The 25899-nt window shown below is 41.8% G+C and overlaps 1 protein-coding gene across 1 annotated transcript; it reads left to right on the forward strand.

The window, feature by feature from the left end:
- Positions 1-841: 841 nt before the first annotated feature.
- Positions 842-24613, forward strand: Tktl1 (transketolase like 1). Its single transcript, XM_028888595.2, is given in 14 exon segments — positions 842-1039; positions 5339-5456; positions 8341-8438; positions 10105-10296; positions 10375-10502; positions 11944-12137; positions 12611-12775; positions 15732-15888; positions 17548-17678; positions 19452-19535; positions 20525-20621; positions 20770-20889; positions 24442-24525; positions 24528-24613. Coding segments are annotated over 14 exon segments (1788 nt in total). The 5' UTR covers positions 842-905.
- Positions 24614-25899: the final 1286 nt, after the last annotated feature.

Consider the following 25899-nt stretch of genomic DNA (forward strand, 5'->3'; position numbering starts at 1 on the left):
CACTCCGGGCTTGTTGGACAGAAAGTTCTAGAAAGGAAAATAGCTCAAAAGTGTCTTAAAGTCTCAAGAAGTCCAGCTCTCCTCATCAGCTAGAAACCTACTGGAGTTGGGCTGCTGCCTGTGAGGGGTAACTTTGGAATTCTGGGGTGTACTTTTTAATATGGTAATAAATTGTGAATATCAACTTCACAATTATAGCTATTTTCAATTGCAAGCTTCAGTTTCACAAGGTTCACTATGTTCTTTACATCTCCAGTCACACACGACTATCCTCTAATTACAGAACTTTTTTTCATCGCCCCCAAAGGAAAACTGTACCTGAACATGGAGGTAGTTCCTTTGAGGAATTGATAACACAAAGAAAAATATAAAGAAATAGAATTAGTCTGTATAGAACTGAAAATGCAAGTTCCAGATGTTCAAAATTCTTTTGAAATGGCCACACAGAAGCAGCACATAGTCGTGTAGTGAAGGGGTAAACATATAATGAAAAGCCTACACATCTGTGGAATGCGGAAGGATACATGTGATGAAGTGATGCACGTGCAAAAACGGTGGACTACATGTGCAATGCAGTGGAAGACTATATGTGCAACAACAAAAGAATACATGCGTGGTGGAGGGATATGTGTGTGTGTGTGTGTGTGTGTGTGTGTGTGTGTGTGTGTGTGTGTGTGTGTGTGTGTGTGTGTGTGTGTATTTGGCGAGAAAAACATATAACCAGGATAGACTTATAACTGAGTCACGAACTTGTGGCGGAGGAATGGACCTGCGGAGTTGAGGTATAAGTCCGTGGAATATGTGCGGAGGGATGTTAGTGCCAGGGCGGAGCACCCCGGAACTTTTAACTGAGTCGCAGGCCTGAGGCAGCCATTTAGTGCTGCGGAGCGTGACGCTCAGGTAACATGTCGGAAGCTGAGGCAAGCAGTGGGATGGCCGGCAACGCTGGACCTGATGAGAAAACGTTGCAGGTGTTGCGGGACATGGCCAACCGCCTGCGAATCCGTTCCATCAGGGCCACAAGTACCTCAACCACTAGGTAAGGCTGCCTAGGAGGGCCTTACCATGCGATTCTTCAGTCCTTACTGAAGTTGTGAGGCGAATGGAACCTGCCGTTATCCTCCATTTTCTGCCTTCTGGGACCACCTACCGCCTTTAGATACCCATGAAGTATAGTCTTCTTCAGCCCTGGCGGCAGGGGCACTCCCCTGACAACTTTGTGACCAAGGTTCTGGAAGCCCACAAGACCTCCCTTAGTAAGGGAAAATCTAGAACCTAGTCGAGTGAGTGAGCAGTGTTCTCTGGTATTTATCAGGCTAGTTCTAGTTTGGCATTTTAGGGAGGAATGGAGTTTTGTGTAGGGGGTGGTCGTGATTGAGCGGACCCTTACTCAGGACATTAGGTTGAAAAACGAACCACGTTCTGTGGAGAGCACACCAGAAGGGTAGTGCTCCAGGAGGTGGAGTGGGAAAGAGACGAGGAAATGTGAGAGGCAGCACATAAGAGGTGTGGTTTCCAAAAAAAGCAGTTGACGGCTTGTTAAAAAAAAAAAAAAAAAAAAGTTAGTGGATTTGTTGATATTTGTTATTTGTTGAAGGTAATTTTGCACCTATATCGATGAAGGATAGGGGTCTATAGTTTTTTTTTGTTGTTGTCTGTGTGGCCCAGGCTGGCCCTGAAGTGGATACGATTCTCCTGCTTTCCCAATATTTGGAATTAAGACCTATAATGCTGCTAGTCCACAATTCATTCATACTCTCTCTATTCTTCCCCCCTGCCTCGTTTTTCGAGACAGGGTTTCTCTGTGTAGCCTTGGCTGTCCTGGAACTCACTCTGTAGAAAACTCACAGAGATCCGCCTGCCTCTGCCTCTGGAGTTCTGGGATTAAAGGCGTGCACCGCCACCGGCACCGCCACCGGCACCGCCGCCGCCGCCGCCTGACCGTTTTGTTTTTGTTTTGTTTTTTTAAGATTAATTTATTATGTGTACAGTGTTTTGCCTGCATGTATGCCTGTCCACCAGAAGAGGGCATCAGGTCTTATTATAGATGTTGTGAGCCACCATGTGATTGCTGGGAATTGAACTCAGGACCTTTGGAAGAGCAGCCAGTGCTCTTAACCTCTGAGCCATCTCTCCAGCACCTCTCTTTTGGAGGCTTGTTTGTTTGGAGGTTTGGTCTTTTGGTTTTTTTGGGGGGGATAACTGTCTCTCTACATAACCCTGGCTGTCCTGGAATTTGAAGTGTAGACCAGGCTGACCTTGAACTCACAAAGATTCACCTACCTCTGCCTCCTGAGTGCTAGGATTAAAGCTATGCACCACTACACCCAGCTTGTCCACAGTTTTTCAGTGACTAAACTACTAATTGTATGTCTATTCAGACTTCGTAATACTAACTAGGTCCTGTTAGATTTTCTCTTTCTAGAATTTTTTTTTCAGTTATTTTGATTAACAAGTTTTTTTTTTTGTTTTGTTTTTTTTTTTTGTTTGTTTTTTGGTTTTTCGAGACAGGGTTTCTCTGTGTAGCTTTGCGCCTTTCCTGGGACTCACTTGGTAGCCCAGGCTGGCCTCAAACTCACAGCAATCCGCCTGGCTCTGCCTCCCGAGTGCTGGGATTAAAGGCGTGCGCCACCACCGCCCGGCGATTAACAAGTTTTTTAGGATACAATTATCCACATTATTATAAAAAATTCTTTTTCATTTCTTTAGGAGTGACAAGAATAGCCTCATCTTCATTTTCTGAGTTATTTCAGTCTTTTCACAGTTTTGCCTATCTAGCTAAAGCTTTGTTAATATTTTGCAAGAACCAACTTTGGGTCCTGTGGGTTGTACTTCAGTGCAAAATACTTGCCTATTATGCCCTGGGCTTGATCATTTGCACTGCACCAAAAAGAACCAAGTTTAGTTTTGTAGATTTTTACCTCTTTTGCTGCACTATTTTTTATATCTGCTATGATCTTTATTATTCTTTCCTTCTCTTAAAGGCTTTTGGTTTAGTTCTTTTGTAGTTCTTTAAGTAGGAAAGTTAAGGTTGTTGATTAGAAATCGTTAAAAAAATGAGTTTTAGCTTTACATTTTTTCTTTACACTGCTTTTGCTGCATAAGTTTTAGATTTTTGTTTTTATTTTCATGCATCTGTTTCTAATTTTCCTTGTAATATTTTTCCTTTGGTTTGTATAAGAATTCATTATTTAATTTCCACAACTCTGTTGAATGTTTTCTGTTTTTCTGCTGGTTTATAATTTCATGTCCTTGTAGTTACACAAAGTACTTTGCATGTATTTTTTTTTTTTTCATCCTTCCCTGGAGTTCGGAGCACAGCTCAGTAGTAGACTATTTGCCTAGTATGTGCAAGGCCCTAGGTTCCATCCCCAACACTGCAAACATAATTTGCCCTGAAACCTAAACCATGACATTAAGAAGACAATTTTTATTGCATTTTAAGACACAAGATTTTGGTTGGGTAGTGGTGACACACGCCTCTAATACTAGCGCTCAGGAGGCAGAGGCAGGTGGATTTCTGAGTTCGAGGCCAGCCTGGTCTACATAGTGAGTTCCAGGACAGCCAGGACTACACAGGGAAACCCTATCTCATGGGAGGGGGGGGCACAAGATTTTGTTTTGTTTTACATTTTTGTTTTATGGGTATTAAGTACAGTCACATTGTCATCTTAATGTTATGCCAAGTCTACCACCACCTGCTGAGGTTACAATTATAGGGTATTACACCAGGCTTTTTTTTAATGAAGCAAATATGTTTATTTATGTCTTTTATTTTATCAAATACAGAGAAGGATTTAAGAAGCCGGGCATAGTGGCACATGCCTTTAATCCCAGCACTCAGGAGGCAGAGGCAGGTGGATCTCTGTGAGTTCAAGGCCAGCCTGGTCTTCAGAGTGAGTTCTGGGGAAATCATTTAAAAAGAAATGCTTATTACAAGTATACTGTACTTTTTTTCTTTTCTTTTTCACCTGCCTCTGCCTCCCAAGTGCTGGGATAAAGGTATGTACCACCACCACCCAGCTTGTCTATTTTTACCTTAAAGTAGATAGATGATTAGATAGTACAGAAGTTTCTCCAGGTTTTTTGTTTGTTTGGTTTTGATTTTGTTGTTGTTTGTTTGTTTGTTTGTTTTTTAAGCATGTGTTCTGGTGATTGGCAAACACTTTACTGATGGAAGTAGCTCCCAAGTCCCTGCTTTATTTGTTTCTTACAGTAGCTTTTTTGGCTGGGGTAAGATGATATTTCATCTTTGTTTGTTTGTTTGTTTGATTTTGTGATGCTGGAGATAGAACTTGATCACCCACTCGCTAGACAATACTCTATCACTAAGCTGGCTTCCAGCCTCAGCCACTTGAATCCTGGGATTACAGGCATCAGCCACCATGTCTGGCCCTTATTGTAATTTATATTTACATTTTCTTGGTAATTAATGATGCTATTTTTTTTGAGACAGGGTTTTGCTGTGTAGCCCTGGCTGTCCTGGAACTCACTCTATAGACCAGGCTGGCCTCAAACTCACAGAGATCCACCTGCATGTGCCTCTGGAAATATTTTTTATATACTTGTTAGCTATTCACACTTCTTTCTTTGAAAAATCTATTTCGATTATTTGCACACTTTAATTTGTTGTTAAATTTTTGAGTTCCTTATCTTTTGACTATTAATGATCTGTCAAATGAATAGCCAGGAAATATTTACAGGGAATAAGTTTTGTCCCCTGTCCTGTTATCTCCCCACTATAAGAAATTCATTTTAGGGGCTGGAGAGATGGCTTAGAGGTTAAGAGCACTGGCTGCTCTTCCAGAGGTCCTGAGTTCAATCCCTAGCACCCAAATGGTGGCTCACAACCATCTAACTGCAATCCCATGAGATCTGATGCCCTCTTCTGGTGTGGAAATGTACATACAGACAAAACACCCATCTACATAAAGTACATAAATAATAAATATTTTTTAAAAATTCATTTTAGGTAGTAGAATGGAATCTATGTGATAGTTCTGATAGAATGAAGCATGTGGAAGTTCTACAGATGATAGCATATGAGTAAAAGAATGCTCAAGTCAGTAACAAATTGAAGTAAGCCCAGTGCATGTCACTGTGTAGAGAGAAAGAGGGCTTGGGAGGTTGCTGACCTCTCAAATGGCCTTTAGTGCCGAAAGCATAGGAGGCCATGGCCCAGCACCCTGATCCTTGCCTGAATTCAGTCAGGCCGGGGGAAATGACTGCTGCTTCTAGTTCAAAGACACAGTATACTGCTGCTATACATAGAAGTACAAGGTGCCCACTGAGAACCATTTGCCTGTGAGAAATGATTTGTATTGTGTCTGCCTTTCAGCCATCTCACACCATGCAGCAGTGCTGCTGAGATCATGTCTGTGCTGTTCTTCTACACAATGAGATATAAACAGGCAGACCCAGAAAACCCAGACAACGACCGATTCATCCTTTCAAAGGTATAATGACAGGGGAATACTGCTGCTTGTTGTTGTTTTGCAGGGGGGGGTGGTTTTTATTGTTTTGTTTTGAGACAGGGGTTTGTGTAGCTCAAGCTAGCCTCCAACTCACCATGTAGCACAAGCTGACCATGAACTCCTTATCTTCCTACCTCCAACTTCTGAATTCTGGAATTATAGGTGTGTACCCTGCTTGATGCTTACTTCTTAAACTGCACTTTAAAGACACCATATGTCAATAGGTGCCTTTTGAAATGGACCATTTGGTATTTTTTTTTATTCACAGTACAAAGTTCTAGTGAGGCCCACTTGGAGCCATCTGACATGTATAGCAGGAAAGATGAAATGTGGCAGCTGGCCATCATTGGTACTCTTGCCTCATTCCACCTCACTCTACTGAAGCCCCCATAGATCATACTTTTTCCATCCTCTGTGCTGCTTTGAGAGGCAGGTGACTTCAGTGACTCTGCCTTGCTGAACCTGCAGAAAACTGATGATGACTTGGAAGAAGCATCAACCGAAAACTGAAGGGCTTTTAGTTTTACCAGTTTTTTGTTGTTGTTGTTGTTGTTTTGTTTTGTTTTTCCCAGCTAAGTAAGCCTGGGAAGTAGCCAAAAGATCTTTGTATGAGCAATTTCTTGAAACATACTTGGTGCTGGAACAAAGATAAGTACTGCCTGGAAGCTAATTCTTCCCCTGAGTGTACATACCTTTATTCTAGTTGCCACCACTGAGTTGTACCCCTCAATACATAATAGTTTATAAGAAAAAGAAAACCCTATCTGGGTATGATGACACATACTTGTAATCTATACACTTAGGCAGCTGAGACATGAAAATTACCAAGTTTGAGGGCAGCCTAAGCTACATAGCTTCAGGCCAGACTGGGCTACAAAAATAGCCTATCTAAAAGAAATGTGGGGGCTGGAGAAATGGCTCAGTGGTTAAGAGTACTGTGTTGCTCTTCCAGAGGACCAGGGTTCAATTCCCAGCACCCATATAGTGGCTCACAACCATCTATAATGGGAATCTGATGCCCTCTTCTGGTATAAAGGTGTACATGCAGATAGAGCACTAGCATATTATGAATAAATAAATCTTAAAAAAAAATTTTAAATAATAAAAAAAAGAAATGTGGGGTAAGAAACCTTTTCTGGACCCTTGTGCCATGTCATGCTTCTTGCTGGCACCCCACCCATAATCTCAATAGTCTCCTACTCCTAAGTGGAGGCTCTGATTCCATGCCAAAAGATGAAGTCCTAAGACTTATTTGCCTTCAGTTTCACAGTTAGGAGAAAGCAGAGACGTAGGTCTGTGCTCCAAGGGCATGTGAGACATCTGGAAGCCAGGGCTTGTTACTCTAGGTGTTTTGTTTTGTTTTGTTTTTCTGTTGCTAATGAAACACTCTGACCAAAAACAACTTGAGGGGAAAGGATTTATTTGGCTTACACTTCTAGGTCACAGCCTATCATTTAGAGAAGACAGAAACTCAAGATACTTTACTGGCTTGCTTTCCTTTCTGGCTCATACACAGCTAGCTTTCAGATACACAATCTAGATCCCCTTGCCTAGGGATGGTGCTGCCAATAGTGGGGTGCAGCTGGGCTTTCCAAAATCAATCATCAATCAAGACAGTCTGTATCAGACATAGAAATGGGTCAGTCTTATTGAGGCAATTCTTCAATTGAGGTTCCTTCTTAGGTGACTCTAAGTTGTGTCAAGTTGACAATAAAAACTAACCACCATACTCCATCTCTTGTCAACTTGACACAAACATGTCACTGTTAAACCATAACTTTTCCTTTCTTGTCTATTCCCTAGATTTCATGTTAATGTCATATTATAAAATGCAGTACCATGTTAAAAGTCACCTATTCTTTAAGAATTCCAGTGCTTTACAAGTTCAGTGTCTCTTTAAAAGATCAAAGTATCTTAGCTGAGATCCTACAAAATAAAAAAAAAATAACTTACATACTTTCTTCTTCCAAAAGGGAGAACCAGGGCATAGAAACAGTTAAAGCAAAACCCAAAATCCAGCAGTATAAATCAAATCCTGTAGCTCAATGTCCATTATCTCAGAGTCACTCATAATATAATCCTCTGGGCTCCAAAGGGCTTGGGTAGCTCCACCTTCCCAATTCTGGCATCTGCAGTTCACACAGCTTGTCTCCTAGGCTCAGGTTCACACCACTTCACATCTGCTACTGTCCTTGGTGGATAGTGGCAATGAATAAATTTAGTGTGTCTGAAAGCTCAGGAGCAAGGTGTCTCCCACCAAAGCAGCAGCATTTTGCCATGGCTTTTCATCCTGTAGGGGAGCACATTCTCTCCATGGAATACTAGTAACCTGTATACAGACTAATGGATATTAGCCAAGGGGAGGTAGAGTGACAGAAAGTTAATCACAAGCATTGGCACTGCTTAGAATACTCAAACACTTTTGTGTTTATAGTTCTTTGAGAACCCATATTCTCCAAAAGATTTAACATCTGACTTGTGCACAGCTGAACCAAAGACTATGAAAATGCTTTACATTTTCTATTTTGCACTTAAGTTCCTTTCTCTGTATTCTAAAAGCTCCAGTTGCCATCACTATGCTGTGGATTCTGTGGCAATGGGTATCTTCCTTGTCTTTGTCACCCAGTTTCCAATTTAGGGTGGGCCCCAGGCTTGACTCATGGTCATCTTATGACCTTGATCTGGGACTTTGTAGATGAGGCAAAGATGATTTCATCCAGTGGGGTGGTTAATTCCAATGGGTCAGCAGGAGTAGCTGCTTGTAGTACTTACAAAAGAAAGTAGCCTGCACTTAGTACTAGAAATCTGCCTGAAGCTCATGTTCTGTAGATGTTCCTATATTCACTGGGTCTCTTTTCTCTTACAGGGACTACCATTTGTTAATGTGGCAACAGGATGGCCTGGGCAAGGACTAGGGGCTGCCTGTGGGATGGCATATACTGGCAAGTACTTTGACCAAGCCAGGTAAAGCGCTTACCAAAATCCATTTCACTGCCCCACCCCTGCACTTTGCCTCATTAGTTTGAGAAGACAATGATGGTTTTGAAAGTTCTGGTTGCAAAGTATTGAAGCAGTAAATAAATTCCATTTGTAGATCTGTTCTAGCATCTCTAGTTGGATCGAAGTGGTGACTAGAGTATTAGAACACTAATATTTTCTGAGACAGCTTCATGTTTTCTGTCCTGCAAAGTTTCACTGTGGAATGAACAACATGTACTTTGCATTAGGAGCCCCCAAATATTAGTAACATATGTCCTTTACTGGGTTGGTTCACAATCTCTTTCTTGGATCTGTGCTCATCTGCTGCTTATAATGAGCAGTACTACAAGTGAAATGCCTGGTTTAGACATGGGATTTCCTGCAGCTCTGCTGCATGTGGTGAGCCTGAATCTAGAGCTCTTTTGGTTTAGTTTCTCTGGGGTGTGAGCTTATCTTTCATATGATCTTGGGAGATAGCTACCTAGCTCCTAGGAGGCCTTGTTCCAACTCAGAGAATCCCTTTGGAAGTACTTAGTTGTGTTTCCTCCACCCCTCCAGCAGCTTTCTTGTTCCATTTCTCACAGTTTACTCACACATTTCTCACTGCTGTAAATTTTCAGACATGATTGCCTTTCTTAGTGACAACCTTGAATTTAATAACTTTTCTAAAGGGTTAGGGAGATAGGTGACTCAGCAGTTAAGAGCACTGGTTGCTCTTCCAGAAGACCCAGACTGGATTCCCAGCATCTACAGGCAGTTCACAACTGTCTGTAACTCCAGTTCCACGGAATCTGACATTTTCTTAGGCATACAAGAGGCAAAACACTCATACACATAAAATAAAACATTAAAAAAAAAAACAACTTTTCTTAAACCCACAGTACTTTCATGAGGTCTAGGGTGCATTTTATTGGTATAAATGATTCATGTTTCTGCTGCAGAGGAGTGTATTGTTTATGGTGGAGCATAGCTCCCTGGGTAGGATATTTCCATTGCTATGATGATTTGTAAATAATTTTAAGGTCAGAAATAAAAGGCACCAATGCTTTAAAAAAATGGAGCTTGGGGGGCGTGGTTACCTTATTTACATGTTTCAGGGACCTGCTTTCTCATTCCCTCTTGCTTGCTGACAAACCAGGAGAGGGAGCAGAAACAACTAAAAATAGTCTTAGAGCTGTAATGAGACCACTAGTCAAAAGTAAAGTCTGTCTCATGAGGCTCAGACTTCATTTCCTCAGCTGCTAAGCTTGTGATGATTTGATGAAGAAAATAGCCTTAAGGACCTTCTGAAGTCTGAAGCAGCTCCCAGAGTCTCAGTGTCTGTCTGCCTGCCTGCCTGTCTGTCTCTCTCTCTCTCTGTCCCTCCCTTTTCCTCTCCTCCTCACTCCCCCTCTCCCCCTCACTCCCCTGTCCCCCTCCCTCTCACTCCCCCTCTCTCCCTCTCCTTCCCTCTCCCTCCCCTTCCTCTACCTCCCCCTCCTTTCCCTCCCTCTCCCTCTCTCCCGTCTTCTTCTCCTTCTCCTCCTCCTCTTCTTCTCCCTCCTTCTCCTCTTCCTCCCCCCTCCTTTTTTTAATCTCCCTGAAATTGATTTGCTTGGGTGTCCCAAATGAGCCCCAGCAGGGTCCTAACTGATTCTTGATTTGTTTCTAGCTATCGGGTGTTCTGTCTTCTGGGTGATGGGGAGTCCACAGAAGGCTCTGTCTGGGAGGCATTAGCCTTTGCATCCTATTACAATCTGGACAATCTCGTGGCAATATTTGATGTGAACCGCATTGGACACACTGGCTCCATGTCCGTTGAGCACTGCATTGCCGTCTACCAGAAGCGTTGTGAAGCCTTTGGGTAATTGTTTCTTTGTTGTTGTGCCTTCTTTCTGTCCCATCATCCTTCTTCATTGTAATCTAACCTCCTCCATGACAGGTGGAATACTTACGTGGTAGATGGCCGTAACGTCGAGACCCTATGCCATGTGTTCTCACAGGCAGCTCAAGTGAGAGGCAAGCCCACTGCTGTGATTGCCAAGACCTTCAGGGCCCGAGGCATGCCAAGTACGTGTTTACTTCCTATGAGTATTCAGAACATTTGTCCATGGAGCAGAACAGACTGAAGGAAGCACTGACTGGGCTGATGGTTTCCTTAGTGAACAGTGGTAATGCTGGTAACATGTGAGGCTGTTTCTCTCTTGACCTTACTAGCTAAACTGTCTGGTTAGGATAGGAGGGGAAGGCCAAACTTCTACCAAGTAAACAAAGGTTTTTGCCCTTGTAGAGAATGGCTAGTGGAACAGTTCACCAGTGGGAATAGTTTGCTAACAGGGAAGGATCTGTTATGGTTAGTAGTCAGAAAATATGCTATATGTAGGGGGCAAGCCCATGAGTAAGGTGGTATATCCACATACATTGGTCTAGACCCAGGTCATCTGGAAGAACACATAGAAAACAGAAGCTTGGGAACTGGGGCTAGTGATAGAGACTTAGTTTTTTAATAAAATTTTATTCTAATTAATTCACAAATAAAAACATCAGCTAGTTAAGGAAGCCACTCAAACACTTTCCTAGTCCCAAACTCTCTATATCGCACTGAACTTCTATACAGTTAGAATGGCCATTCTGAAGTAGTGGAGCTTCACTAAGGGTTTTTTACTTTCATTATTACATTTTTTATTCAGTTAATCCACCACATAAAGAGTTAAAACTAGGAGGGAAATGAGACATAATACAAGATGTAACTCTTTGTACATTTCAGGATTATCATCTGGAATTGTCTATCTCAAATTTAGTTTCTCAAGTTTAAGTAGTTGAAGAAGATATGATTCATTTTTTAAAATAATATAGACAATTTAGAATAACACTGATCTGTGAGTCCTCCCAAAAAATACAGCTTTATTCTAGTTCTACCAATTTGGCAAATGACAACTTTACCAACGAGCCGCTGCCTGAAATTTTTCCTTGCTTTCACCTCTCCCTTACCCTCCTTACATACCCAGTCTCTAGAGTGTATCTCATATGCATTCCCTCCTCTTTCTCTCTACTACCTTACTGTCACTAAGTCCCTATTACCTTTGTAGAACTACAGCAGCTTCATGAAGAGTCTATCTGCTTCCTGATCACTCTTTTGCAAGCACAGTACTGCAACAGTAACCTTTCTATAGCACATCTGATCATTCACTCCCCTTCCAAACCTTTCATGGTTTCCAATCTTACTTCAGGTAAAAACTCATATACATAATTGTCACTCTGCTTGGTCTATCTTTTCAGCCTTGTTTCCTTCATAAAACCCTCCTTTCACCAGCATGTGTATCAGTGCCTCCCTTAAAAGCCTCAGGACCTTTCTTAGGCTGCTCTTACTGCAGTTCTATCCCAAGACTCCTATGTCCAGTCCTTATTCCTGTGATTCCTATTCAGATATCTTTTCTCTCAAAGTAACTTTCAGATGATCTGTACGGTACTCATTAAGCACCTGGAGTGAATATCCTTTGTTTTGTTGTAGATATTGAGGATGCAGAAAGTTGGTATGGAAGGCCAATGCCAAAAGAAAGAGCAGATGCAATTATCAAATTAATTGAGAGCCAGATACAGACCAACAGGATTCTTGTACCACCAGCTCCTATTGAGGACTCACCTCAAATCAACATCATGGATATAAATATGACCTCACCCCCTGTTTACGTAGCTGATGACATGGTAGGCAAAAATTTATAAGATTAACTAAAGTCATGTACATCATCATTATGGTTTTAAAAAAATATTTCTTAATACACAGGAATCTTCATTTATCCTTATCACTGTGGATGAACCAGTTGGTAGACAATAATGGAATTTTATTGATGATTCTAAGCAGTAAAGATCATTTTTACCTCCTCTATATTAACTCTGAAATTTCTTCTTGTTTTGGGTGGGTGGGTTGGTTGGTTTGAGGAAATTTTTATTTATTTGCTTTTTAAAATAGGATCTCACTACAGCCCAGGCTAGACTTGAACTCATTATCCTTCTTGAGTTCTGGAGTTACAGATGTAAACCACCATATATGTGATACTGAAGGATACTGTTGGTAAATCAAAAATTTATCAAAGGTAACAATGTATAAACCTATAAAGTAGTAACTCCTTTTCAAGTGTACTCCCAAGAAACTCTTACCACTTAACTTTTTGTTCTAGGTATCTACTCAAAAAGCATGTGGTTTGGCTCTAGCTAAATTGGGCCATGAAAATGACAGAGTTATTGTGCTGGATGGTGACACCAAGAACTCCAACTTTTCTGACATATTCAAGAAAGAACACCCAGAGAGATTCATTCAGTGTTATAGTGCTGAACAAAACATGGTGAGTATATCATGCAGGTCTCTCAAGTCTTCTCTAACTATCAGACTATGAAAGGCCTTCTACAGAAGCATTCCAGAGAAACAAGAGGTAAGTAGTCACCTAAAGTCAGAGAAGTGGTTTCTCTGTCTGCTAGACAGGGTGTAAACTGCCCAACACCCTCTGGGCATCCCACCCCATACAGATTGAAAGCAGGCTGAGAGCTCTAGGTCTGAAATGTCCTAAGTTCCCTAGTAGCCCTTTCTGTCCCATCTAGCCTGTAACTACGCAACTTTACAGCCACCCATGGACAAACGGATTGAGGAACTACCAGATATCTGTGAGTTTGAGGTCAGTCTCATCTATATAGTGAGTTCCTTGCCAGCCAGAGCTACATAGTGAAATCCTGTCACAAACAATTTCTTTTAATTAAAAAAATATCAATAGTTAAAAATTGTCAAAGAATTAAAAAGAAAGAATACTAATAGTTAAAGCTAGTACCTAGGCCGGGCGGTGGTGGCGCACGCCTTTAATCCCAGCACTCGGGAGGCAGAGCCAGGCGGATCTCTGTGAGTTCGAGGCCAGCCTGGTCTACAGAGCAAGTTCCAGGACAGGCTCCAAAGCTACACAGAGAAACTCTGTCTTGAAAAAAAAAAGCTAGAACCCAAGGCAAATCTGTACCTCTGTTGCTGCCCAGAGTGATAATATGCAGAGAGTACCTGTACCATTCTCAAGAGAAAAGAGTTCATATCAGAAAACCCTTAGAACTCTAAAACCAAGACCTGCCCACATAGAGGATGACAACTCTCTCCTGCCTTTACATTGCAGAGGCTAAAATAACCCTGAAGAGTACTTTTCTGGACAGGGAACTGGACTAGCAGAGCTCATGTGAATGTATTTTTAAACAAGTAGTCGGATATTTTAAAAAGATGAATTGCCAGCATTTAAAAATCAGATTTTTATGTAGAATCCAAATTTCTACATTCTCTTGAAAAGTAGAAATAACTGCCAGTGGGTTGGCATTCCCTCACAATGCGTACTGGCTGGAGTCAAGCATCATCCCTGTTTAGATGGGCATTCCCAGCCAGCTCTCCAGGGGTGCTGTACTCTGCTGGCCCCATTGTTCTTTTATAGCACTTCCCTAACCCACCAGTACTGGAATTTAAGCATATCTGTTACATAATAGGTCATCACAATGTTCATTCTTGGGTCTTTTCATTTTGCTTTTATTGTGGTGTTATGAATTGAACCCAGGGCCTTGCATAAGCAAGGCAAGTGCTCTACCACTAAGCTACATCCACAGCAGCTCTTTTTATTTAGAAAAAAAAGAAGTGCAATTCTTATTTTTTGTAAATTGACCTTCCTATCAAAAAGCTTGCTGGTATGATTGCTTCATTGATTACTTCAGTCAACAGCCATGTATTCTGGGCCTCACTTTGGTAGGCCTCTAACGAGGAACTTACTATTCAGCTGAAAATGAACCATAAATTTCTGATCTTCATGCCTCTGCCTCCCAGCCACATTGCCTGGCTCAGCATGATTATTTCAATTTGTTTATTATTTGATCTGAAGATTTTATATTCCAGAATGCCACCCAATATAAAATTAATGTAGGAGTAAGCATGCCTTTTAACAGTTTGTTAGCTGGAAGATAGTTGGTTAAAAAAAAAAAGACAGTGGGAAAAGAGGCCATGGGCCTTTTCTCTGGCAGATGAATGTAAAGCCAAATCAATTAACATTTAAGTATCTTGATTTTGGAACCAACCACAACCACCACCACCCCTTTGGAAAGCTCTTGTTTGCTCCCAGAGGTCATGTCCTAGTTCAAACCTGCCTAGAGTATATGAGTCTGGAGTGCCAAGGGAGATGTAAAGAACAACAATATAAAGTGGAGGTCATTAATAATGTGTATATCAGGGGCTGGAGAGATGGTTCAGGCAAAAGATCCAAGTTTGCTTTCCAACACAATGCTGGGCAACAGCCTATAACGTCAGCTCCAGGGGATCCTATGGTCTCTTCTGGCCTCCATGGGCACCCAAACACTGACACACATAGGGGGCAAGAGGAGGGAAGAGAGAGATTTTTAAAATTGTGCACATCAGAGCAGCTTTAGACCAGTCTCTTAGAATCAATGGCCCAAAGAGGAAGAATGAACACAGAGCTTTGAGAACTTACCCTATATGCCCACCCATCAACTAGAGGTTTGCACACTCTAGCCACCTTCACAAGGCAGCAGGACTGGTCCTATTACCACACCACAGAAATCTGAAGCATGATGGATGGTCCTTGTAACAAATAGAGGTAATTTGTTCTGAATACTAGTGAGAGGTCAGTTGTGATGCCACTCAAGGTAAAGAGACCACTTGGAAAATTTTTAACTTTAGGGTTCTTCATGGGAATGGAGGCCTAGATGAAGTAGGCTAAGGAGAAAGTAGAAAATGAGAAAGTGGAGATAATGACTAAATGACTTTTTCGACAAATTTTCTGTGAAGTAGAACCAGTTAGGGCAGTTTTTGGAAGGAAGGGTAAGGTGGAATGGAAAAGCAGAGATGGAAGGTATTGACACATAATTAAATGATAACAGATGATTTGAGAGAAAGTGAGAAACTGATTGAAAGGGAAGGAGTGGTAGAATTGGAGATACCATCTAGTAAGAAGGTTGGGATCTAGGATGAGCAGTGGGCAAACCATCCACAGGGAGGAGCAAGCTGATGGCTCAGGGTGGAGGGCAGGGAGTGGGCAGGCAGATGGATAGATGCTCCATTTCTTAACTTGGTCTCTAGGAGGTGTGAGGTTAAATATACTACCTGAGGTGGGTAAGAGAGATCCAAGGAAGAACATAGGAAAGAGACATGCTAGGACTGCAGAATAGTTAACCATGTGCAGAGTAGGAGTTACATCATGTAGTCTCTGTGGTTTAATGGGGGAGGGGATGAAGCCAAATCCAGGGATGTTCTGCTTCCTGTTCTTTGTGTTTTAGGTGAATGTGGCTCTGGGATGTACCACCCGTGACCGGACCATTGCTTTTGTTTGCACCTTCGCTGCCTTTTTCACCCAAGCATTTGATCAGATACACATGGGAGCCGTCTCTCAAATGAACATCAACCTTATTGGTTCCCATTGTGGGGTATCTATTGGTATGCATTCTGAATATCGTCATGTTGATAGCTTTGTTTAGGCTTTGCATTTTCTTACTGTTCACAAAAGGGATTTATTTTTGAAAATATTGTGTTTTAGATGTTTCAGGTACTCTGGATACCAATCCAGATGAGACACATTACTGTAAAGTACCCATTCAGTCATTGAGAAATACTTGTCTGCAGGCCTTTCTGAGATTTGCAGTATACCAAATCTGGAATAAGGACAACACACACATCCCAGAATTGTTTTCTGTGCTCTGTGTGGTCACGGCTAACTGTGAACAGCTGAACACACATTTAGGTAGAAGTAGATTGCTGTTCCACATTTTTGCTTTGTGCAATGGGAAACTTTGAGGAATATGATGCAGGAAATTATGGTAACGAAAACTTCATTCTAGTATCAGTAACCTGCCAGGGATTGCTGGAAACAGAAAAATCTAAAATAGGATTGAAGAAAGATGGGAACCAGCAAGAGGGTACAAAACCAAAGGTGGCCCTGAGAGAGTAAAGAAAAGAATAAATGTTGCTGACTAATGGAAGGATCTGGAATTATATAAAAAGCAAAAAAGCAAGTATCCAAGAGTTTCTTAGTTGACAATGTCAGGGAATCCTGCTCATGAATTACAGAAATTGCATGGGAAAGATGAGTAAACTTGTGGAATAAGTCATCTAGATAGTTGTGGCAACTTACATCTGCTGCTAGAATGTTACTGATGTGCACTCAGGAACCATAAAGTGACTCCCTGGCAGAACTAAACTATAGAAAGCAGCTTTGGCTAGAGCTGGGTATGAAGATAGCTAAGTGACTCCGAAACGAGGCACAGATGGTAGTCCAGGGAGCAAGTATAGCTGAGAGACAAGGCAACTGAGGCATACCAGCACTTTAGCATGGACAGGAATAGCAGCTGAGAAAGTGTCCCCAAATCTTTAACCAAAACTGGGTTCAGTGAGAATTTGAAAATCAGGACAGCTACAGAGACAAATGGATCTAATGTAGAGAGGATCTGGGCTTCTAAAGTTAGACAATTGTCCTAGGCAAGAGTGTACACAGGACACTCCTTTTCCCAGGAATAAGTAGGCTCCCTCTCTGTATGTACATTGTGATTTCTGTACACTAATCCCACATACCCAAGGGCATTCTTAGTCACAGCAGCATCTGAGGGTATCCCAAAAGTATGTTATCTGGTACTTGAAAGGCCTGCCAAAATGAGTAAGATACTTCATCTAGAAAAATCTGATTTCTTGAGAGTGAGTAGTAGAATAGAGCCAGAAATACAAAGCCTTGGGATGCTCTTAAGAAGAGGAGGACACAGGATCAGAGACTGGGTAGGGCTGACTCCACCCATGACATTTAGGTAAGAAAGCATTGGGTTAACTTGAACAGTACTTCTACTACTGTGTGACCAGCCAACTGATTACTGATCTGAAAGATCATTTGATAGCCTAACCTAGAATATTTTAGTGAGCTTTCAAGGAAGATGGTTATGTAAAAGCTAATGTAAATTACAGCAAGTGTTGAACCATGCAGGGCTTTGCTGTAATAGAGGGTGTTCTGGAGCAGTAAGAGTAGCTGCTTCTCAAGAACGATGGAAGGAGTTGAGAGTGGGTTCCTGGTAGGGTTGTGTTCATGTTTTTGTTGGTCTGTGGCTTTCTCAGGTGATGACAATCCCTATCACATGGCCCTGGAAGATCTGGCCATGTTCCGAGCAATTCCCAACTGTACTGTTTTCTATCCAAGTGATGCCATCTCCACAGAGCATGCTGTTTATTTGGCAGCCAATACTAAGGTATGTTTAAAGAATGCCAAATCAGAAAATGGTTCTGGACTCTACTACAAGTTTTGAACTGATGAGAGTTTTGTTTCTTTTCCTAGCATAAAATATAAAATGTGATGCTAGATACATTTACTAGCATGCATGAGGCCCTGGGTTTGATCCCCTGCACCATATAAACTGGTCATGGTGGTACACACCTAAAATCTTAGCATTCAGAAGATGGAACCAGGAAGGTCAAAATTTCAAGGTCACCTTCAGCTATATTAATAGTTTTAAGCCAGCCAAGGATGCATGAGACCCTAACAACAGGTGACTGTGCACATGAATGCATTGGAATTGTAAAACATGCAAAACTTAACTATATAGGGCAAAAGAGATGGCTCAGTGGAAGTGTGAGTACCAGAATTCAGATCTCTAGAACTCATAAAAATTTGACAGGGAGCCAGGTGTGTTGATGTACACCTTTAATCCTAGCACTTGGACTTGAAAATGTGTGTATTCAAGTTGACAATACAGTTATATTTACACCTTCTCATTGGAAATGACTGACTCACTTCATATTCACATATTTAAAGTCTTTCTAAGAATGAATCATTACAAACTATATTGTGGCGAAATTAATTTTTAATGTGTTTTGGGCTTTCTTGTCATCATGAGTCAGTGTTCCTGCCCTGACTTTTTGTTCCATGAGGACAGGAAAAGTCAGTGCATATTTTAGAAATCTTCCCAAATCAAAAAATTGGACAACATGGAAAATTTATCACTGAGGATATCACTAGGGTCCTGCTTGAGATATTCCTGTCTCAGTAGCAAAGTCAGATGTATAATCTGTTCACTGGCAGTTGAGCTTCTCCCTCACTCCAGAGTCTGCATTTTGTTGTTAGTATGAAGAACTGTTCACTCTTCTTTCCTATTGTTTAATGACTTATTACTTAGAATTTATGGTTTGGTTTAATTTTCATGTTTTTTCTAATTTTTGGGATTATAACATTTCTCCCTTCTCTTTCCTCCTTCCAAACCCTCCCATATACCCCTCCTTGCTCTCTTTCTTTCAAATTCATGGCCTCTTTTTTCATTAATTGTTGTTGTTGTGGTGGTGGTGGTGGTGGTGGTGGTGTGGTGGTGGTGGTGGTGGTGGTTTTGTTGTTGTTGTTGTTGTTGTTGGTGGTGGTGGTGGTGGTGGTGGTGGTTGCTTTGTTGTTGTTGTTGGTGGTGGTGGTGGTGGTGGTGGTGGTGGTGGTGGTGGTGGTGGTGGTGTGTGTGTATTCCATATATATTCCTAAATATAACCTGTACAGTCTGCATAATGTTACTTGGACATTTATGTTTTCAGAGCTGGCCATTTGGTATTGAATAACCAATTGGTGTGTTCCTCCCTGAGGACTGTTTCTCCTATTCTTTGTATTCCTTAGTTACCGGTAGTTCTTTGTGTAGGATTGAGGTATCCTGGGCTTCCCTATCCTCATCCATGTTAGCTCGTCTATAGTTGTCCTTGTTCATTGATGTTTTGGCAGTCATGTTGGTAAGATTTATGAGTGTAGCTTGTGACATTTCTAGGAGACACAGTCTCATGGTACACTCCTTGTTCCTCTGGCTCTTACAGTCTTTACATCCCCTCTTCCTTAATGTTCACTGAACCTTACATTTGAGAGTGTTTTGTAGATGTATCTATTGAGACTAGGCTCCATAGCTCTGCATTTTGATTGGTTGTAGTTTTCTGTAATGATCTCTATCTGTTGCAGTTTGATTTTTTAACTGTAGTTCTTGTTTGCACTTATGCCACAGGAAATGTGTTTCATTCGTACCAGCCAAGCAGAAACTGCAGTTATTTACACCACTCAAGAAACCTTTCAGATTGGACAGGCCAAGGTAAAGGCATAAGTTTTCCTGTGCTGTCCAGTATCCATTATATAAAGAAATCCATTCTAACTCTTGCATATGTTCTGGTTGCTTTTCCATTAATAAGTCTGTTTTGATCTTTGCCTGATTCTGTATTTCTTTCCAAATGGAATATCTTTTGTTGAGTTTTTTATTTTGTTTTGAGACAGTATCTCATTATATACCCCAGGCTGGCCTCAAAGTTGGAAATGTTCTACCTTAGCATCTCATGTGCAGGGGACTATAGATATGTGGCAGCACACCCAACTTTGTTAGTTCCTTTTATAGGAGAAGGGTTTGTTTAATTTTTATGGTGCTAGAACTTGAGACTGGGTCTTTATGCATGCTAGGCAAATACTCTATTTCTGGGTATATTGCCAGCCTTTTTTTTTGCATTTGTATTTATCAATTGTGTTTGTGTATGGCAGGTGCACCTCTGCATGCAGGTGTAGAGGTCAGAGGACAACCCTGAGGTGTGGTTGGTTCCCTTCCTCCCACTATGTGAGTCCAATGAATTAAACTCAGGTCATTGGGCTTGGTGGCCAGCACCTTTACCAGCCAAGCTTTCTAGCCTATACAGTTGTCAGCCCTTTCTTAAAAAATTTTTTTTTGGTTTTTTGAGACAGGGCTTCTCTGTGTAATTTTGGTGCCTGTCCTGAATCTCGCTCTGTAAACCAGGCTGGCCTCAAATCATAGAGATCCGCCTACCTCTGCCTCCTGAGTGCTGGTATTAAAGGCATGCACTACCACCACCCAGCTAAAGTCTTATTTTAAGGTAAGTTCTCAACCAAATTGCTCATGCTGTCTTTAAGCTTGAAATCTTCCTGCCTCTGGTTCCTGAGTGACTGGGAATTCAGATGTGTACCACTGCACCTGGCTTGTAGGTGAATTAACTAATAAATTTGTTAGTCAGGAGCAATTTGTCTTTGAGATGTGTCTTTCCATAATAACCACATATTGTTTTGTTGGTGCTATACCAGGTTGTCCGACGCAGTGACAATGACAAGGTCACAGTTATTGCAGCAGGAGTCACTTTGCATGAAGCCCTAGTGGCTGCTGATGAGCTCTCTAAAGAAGGTCAGTTGATTGTGTAAACACTGAAGTTATGGGAAGAAGTAGAATGTCAGCTATGTGATACACCTGGACTGATCTTTTCATTTTAACCTCTGAACATCCCTTATTCTGAGTTTGCTTCTTACACTAAGCTGTTATTACTATTCTCCAGATATCTCTATCCGTATCATTGACTTGTTTACCATTAAACCTCTGGACACTGCCACAATCATTTCCAATGCAAAAGCCACATCTGGCCGAATTATCACCGTGGAGGAACATTACCCAGAAGGTGTGTTGGATACACTGAGTATGGTTTTATAAGTTTGTTTTGGTAGAATTTTTTTGGTAGAAAGTGTTTTTGTTTTGCTTGACTGGAGATACACCATGTTCTCTACGTAGCCAACACTAGTTCAATATACCTTTGTTATACTCTCTACAAGTGCATCCATGTAGGGGCCTTTCAGCCATACAGAGTGGTTTCTTGAACATGGAACATTGTCTGTATATACTTTATGAGTCCCTATCATAGAGCCCAGTCAACTAGGGTGGGTCAGTAGCAACACTAAGGTGGCTAATTGAGCAAACAGGAAAACATTCACAAACATTTCTACAGCTTCTTTTGAGTATTGAATTAATAGTTCACTCCCCTGCCCTTAAAAAAAAACTAGCTCCTGGCAGAGAGTGGTGGCATATGCCTTTAATCCTAGCCGTTGGGAGGCAGAGGCAGTTGGATCTCTGAGTTTGAGGCCACTCTGGTCTACAGAGCAAGTTCCAGGACAGCCAGGGATACACAGAGAAACCCTGTCTTGATAAACAAACAAAAACCTAGCTCCTTGAACCACGCTTGCTGCACACACCTTTAATATGGCACTGAGTCAAACACAAAGGCAGGTAGATCTCTGAGCTTGAGGCAGTCTGGGCCTACATAGCATGTTCCAGATGACCTAGAGTATCTTAGTTAGGGTTTCTATTGCTGCAACGAAACACCACGACCAAAACCAAGTTGGCGAGGAAAGGGTTTATTCATCTTACACTTCCACATTGCTGTTCATCACCAAAGGAAGTCAGGACAAGAATTCAAACAGGGCAGGATCCTGGAGGCAGGAGCTGATTGATGCAGAGGCCATGAAGGGGAGCTGCTTACTGGCTTGTGTCATCCTACTTTCTTATAGAACCCAAGACCACCAGCCCAGCGATGGCACCACCCACCATGGCCTGTGCCCTCCCCCATTGATCACTAATTGAGAAAATGCCTTACAGCTGAATCTCATGGAGGTAATTCCTCAACTGAGGCTCCTTCCTCTCTAATGATTCTAGCTTGTGTCAAGTTGACACACAAAACCAGCCAGTACAACTGACCCCTTGTCAACTTGATGCCCAAACACATCACTATTAAGCAACAACCCTTCCTTTCTTATTCATCCCTAAGATTTCACGTTAAAAACATAAATAACTTTAAAGGTCCCACAGATTTTACAGATTTACACACATTAAAATTGCAGTCCCTTTAAAATATCCTATCTTTTAAAATTCAAAATCTCTGAACTGCAGGCTCCAGTAAAACACTTTCTTACTTCAAGAGGGAAAAATCAGGTACAGTCGCAATCAAATCAATGCAAAATCAAATTCCAACCATCCAATGTCTGGAGTACACTCACAGTCTTCTGGACTCCTCCAAACGTCTTGGGTCACTTCTCCAGCTCTGCCCTCTGTAGCACACAGCTTGTCTTCTAAGGTTCCAGCTGGCTCCACTCCACTCCTGCTGCTGTTCTTGGTGGTCATCCCCCCACGGTTACTGGCATCTTTAAAATGCTGGGGTCTTTGCTGCAACTGGGCTTCACTTTTCACCAATAGTCTCTCGTAGGTTCTCTTCATGCTGCCAAGCCTCAGCCTCATGCATATTCTGGGCCTTCAACTGCCACTGAGGATACACTTTCACCAATGGCCTCTCCTGGCCTCTCACAGTGCCAAGCCTCAGCTGTTCTCCATAACTCACCCCTTCCTGCTTTCAAAACCAGTACCACCTGGGTGACTCTTACACATTACCAAGTCTGGCTGCCAAGACAAGGTACAACCTTGGCCTCTTCTGGAACTCAGGTTCTCTGTGTTCTCAGGAAACACTTCCCAGAAGATTTCACCTCAGTGATGCTGGTCTCTTCTTAATCACCCCTAATTTCTTAGCTCCAACTAACCAGCATAGATTGTCCCAGTAGCATAAGGGTTTCACTTTAGTAGTTATGGTATCTTGTTAATCACAGCTAATTATTTAGCCCCAGCTAATCAGAACCACAGAATTTTAAATCCAAATAACAAACAGCCCTGATAGTCTGTAATCTTCCCTTTGAAATTTCACAAGCCAGGCCTCCATCTTCTGCACTGCTCTCAACATCCTTATCTTCCAAGCTCCCACAGAACATCCTACTGAGGTCTTAACACTCAATGGCTCTTCTACCCAAAGTTCCAGAGTTCTTCCACACACAGTCCTCCCAAAAACATGGTCAGGTCTGTCACAGAAATATTCCACTATGCTGGTACCAATTTGTCTTAGTTAGAATTTCTGTTGCTGTGACAAAAAAAAAAAAAAACCATGACCAAAAAGCAAGTTGGGAAGGAAAGGGTTTATTTGTTTTACACTTCCAGATCATAGTCCATCATTGGAGGAAGTCAGGACAGGAACTCAAACAGGGCAGGAACCTGGAGGCAGGAGCTGATTGATGCAGAGGCCATGGAGAGATACTGTTTACTGGTTTGCTTCCTATGACTTGCTCAGCCTGTTTTCCTATAGAACCCAGGACCACTAGCCCAGGGAATGATAGCACCACCCACAATGGACTGTACCCTCCCCCATTGATCACAAATTGAAAAAATGCCTTACAGCTGTATCTCATGGAGGCATTTCTTCAACTGAGTCTCTTTCTCTCTGATGATTCTAGCTTGTATCAAATTGACACATAAAACCAGCCAATACATAGGGATACATAGACCTGTCTCAGAAACAACTGGATCCTTGCAAACAAAAGAGGAAATGGCAAAAAGTAAGAGTATTTCAGGGAGCTAAGGCTTGGGCTATATTTGAGCCTAGAAAATAGGTAAAAGAGACAACATTCTGTTTTTATGACACAAGACCCTAAGACCACATCTCACTGGGTATTTCTCTGGAAGGGCTCCCAAATCTAGCATGCAAGTGTGGGAACCTATGGTAGAGATGGGAGAAATACCTGCCCCCCATGAAGGACACAACACTTCCCACAATGACCATGTCTGTCCACGGGTACACATAGTTAGGGACTGGGAACCCCATGATTCTATTGAAAGCTGGTCATGTTGGCATCTTCTGCCAGACATTTGTACCAAAATTCACCTGACTCCTGGCAGAAAAGTGGGCATTTGTCATAGTCTGCATCGCTTGCACTTGTATTCTAGGCACAAGGGCTACCCCATGAAGAGGGAGAGGTAATAGCAGTGAAAAATGCTTGTACCAGCCAAGGGTCACCCTATCAAGCTAGCAGCCTATTACTTCTCTTTGACATGGTTCATTGTGTTTAGTGGCTTTCAGATCCCTGGCAACTTTAAGAGTCCTAGTTTCCACAACCACAGCCCCCACTGCCAAATTACTGGAGACCAGGTTGAGATTAGCCCCTGCTGTGTGTGTGTAGGGGTGGATGATTAGAAGATGTGGGATTAGAAATGAGAACTCATTAAGCCAGTTGGAGCATGATGATTTGGGTGAATCAAAGACTAATGAAAGTACTTTGCCCAAAAACCAGCAGATTTAAAAGTGTATCACAGGACTTTTAAGGCTTACAGAAGAGATGTTGATATCCCGTTTTTTTTTCCCTAGGTGGCATTGGGGAAGCTGTCTGTGCAGCAGTCTCCATGGAGCCTAACATCATAGTTCATCAGCTGGCAGTGACAGGGGTGCCTCAGAAGGGAAATCCAGTGAAGCACTAGATTTTTCTGGAATCAGTGCCAGACATATCAACGTAGCTGTGAAATGCATCTTAATGAATTAAATTAGCTGTTGGTTTTTGTCTTAGAAGACTAGCCTCTTTTCTGTGTATTTATGGTTGTACCAAAACCATCACTTAGATAGAAATGATTGTGCTTTGTTCTCCTTAAAGGCAAAACCAGCTAACACCTTTATTCCTCATTCAGTAATTCTAATTTCCCTTTCATATGTGACTACATATATGAATATTCGTTGTTTTAACCATCAAAATGGGTTATATTTAAAATGGCAGAATAGCTAACAAGACAACCACCTGATACTGAACTTTCACATAAGACTGCATGTAAGTGAATTAAGGATCAATGTAGAAGTGACAGTTTAAAAAGTATTTCTCTCATAAGTAAAGCAAATATGTGTTGAATTAGAGTCCTCAGCCCAGCTTTCACAACACTAGACCCCTGAAATCCATAGTGCAGTTCGACTTGAGTTACTATGTATGCTGCCTTCCTACCTGCAGCTTCCCGAGTAATGTGTAACTTCAGGTGCTCTTGAATTTTCTCTGCTGTTTCCCTTCATATCTCCTCCACAGTTCACAGGCTGGTGAACAGAACGAAAGCAGTTAGGATGTCTTGTGCTGTTTGTGATGACTGTTCTGTGAAGACACAAGGACACTAGTCTTGATCTCCATACTATGCTGTTTGATATTAAAGCATTTCAAAATCAGCTACTTTATTCATTTTGTGCCTTCTATTCAATTTGGTTTCCCCTTGCAATAATCCTCAGGGAGAGCCTTCTATCTCAACCAGACTAGGTGTAATGGGCGGCAAACAAGTCACTCATTGTAAAATAGTATAGCCTTGGAAATTTACCCTAGTCAAATCTTCCATCAGCTGGAATGTAAGAAAGGTGTCAACCAAATAAAAATGGGACTGAGTTTCAAAAGCATGTGTCAAATATGTCACATTTCTTATTACTTTTATTAAGTGGACATTGGGAATTTGGGGAGACATGACCACATTGCTTCTGGAGTTATGCAACAATGTGTGGTAGATTTAACCTGGACTTGGTGCCATTAGAGCCTGCTCATTCTACTCCCACCCCTAGTCTACTGATTGGGTTTCCTGGCCTGTAAAAGGAAAGTCTTCATAAAGACTGCAAAATTGGGCTGCAGATATGGCTCAGTTGTCAAGAGTACTTGCTTCCAGGTTTGGTTCCTAGCACCCACATCAGGTGGTTCACAACTGACTATAACCCAAGGTCCAGGGAATCTGACCCCTTCTTGCCTCTGGGCACTCACAGAGATGTGGCATACATTCACAGCCATACCATACATAGACATTTTTTTTAAAA

Source organism: Peromyscus leucopus, chromosome X (assembly GCF_004664715.2).
Source record: "Peromyscus leucopus breed LL Stock chromosome X, UCI_PerLeu_2.1, whole genome shotgun sequence".
Lineage (NCBI taxonomy): Eukaryota > Metazoa > Chordata > Mammalia > Rodentia > Cricetidae > Peromyscus > Peromyscus leucopus.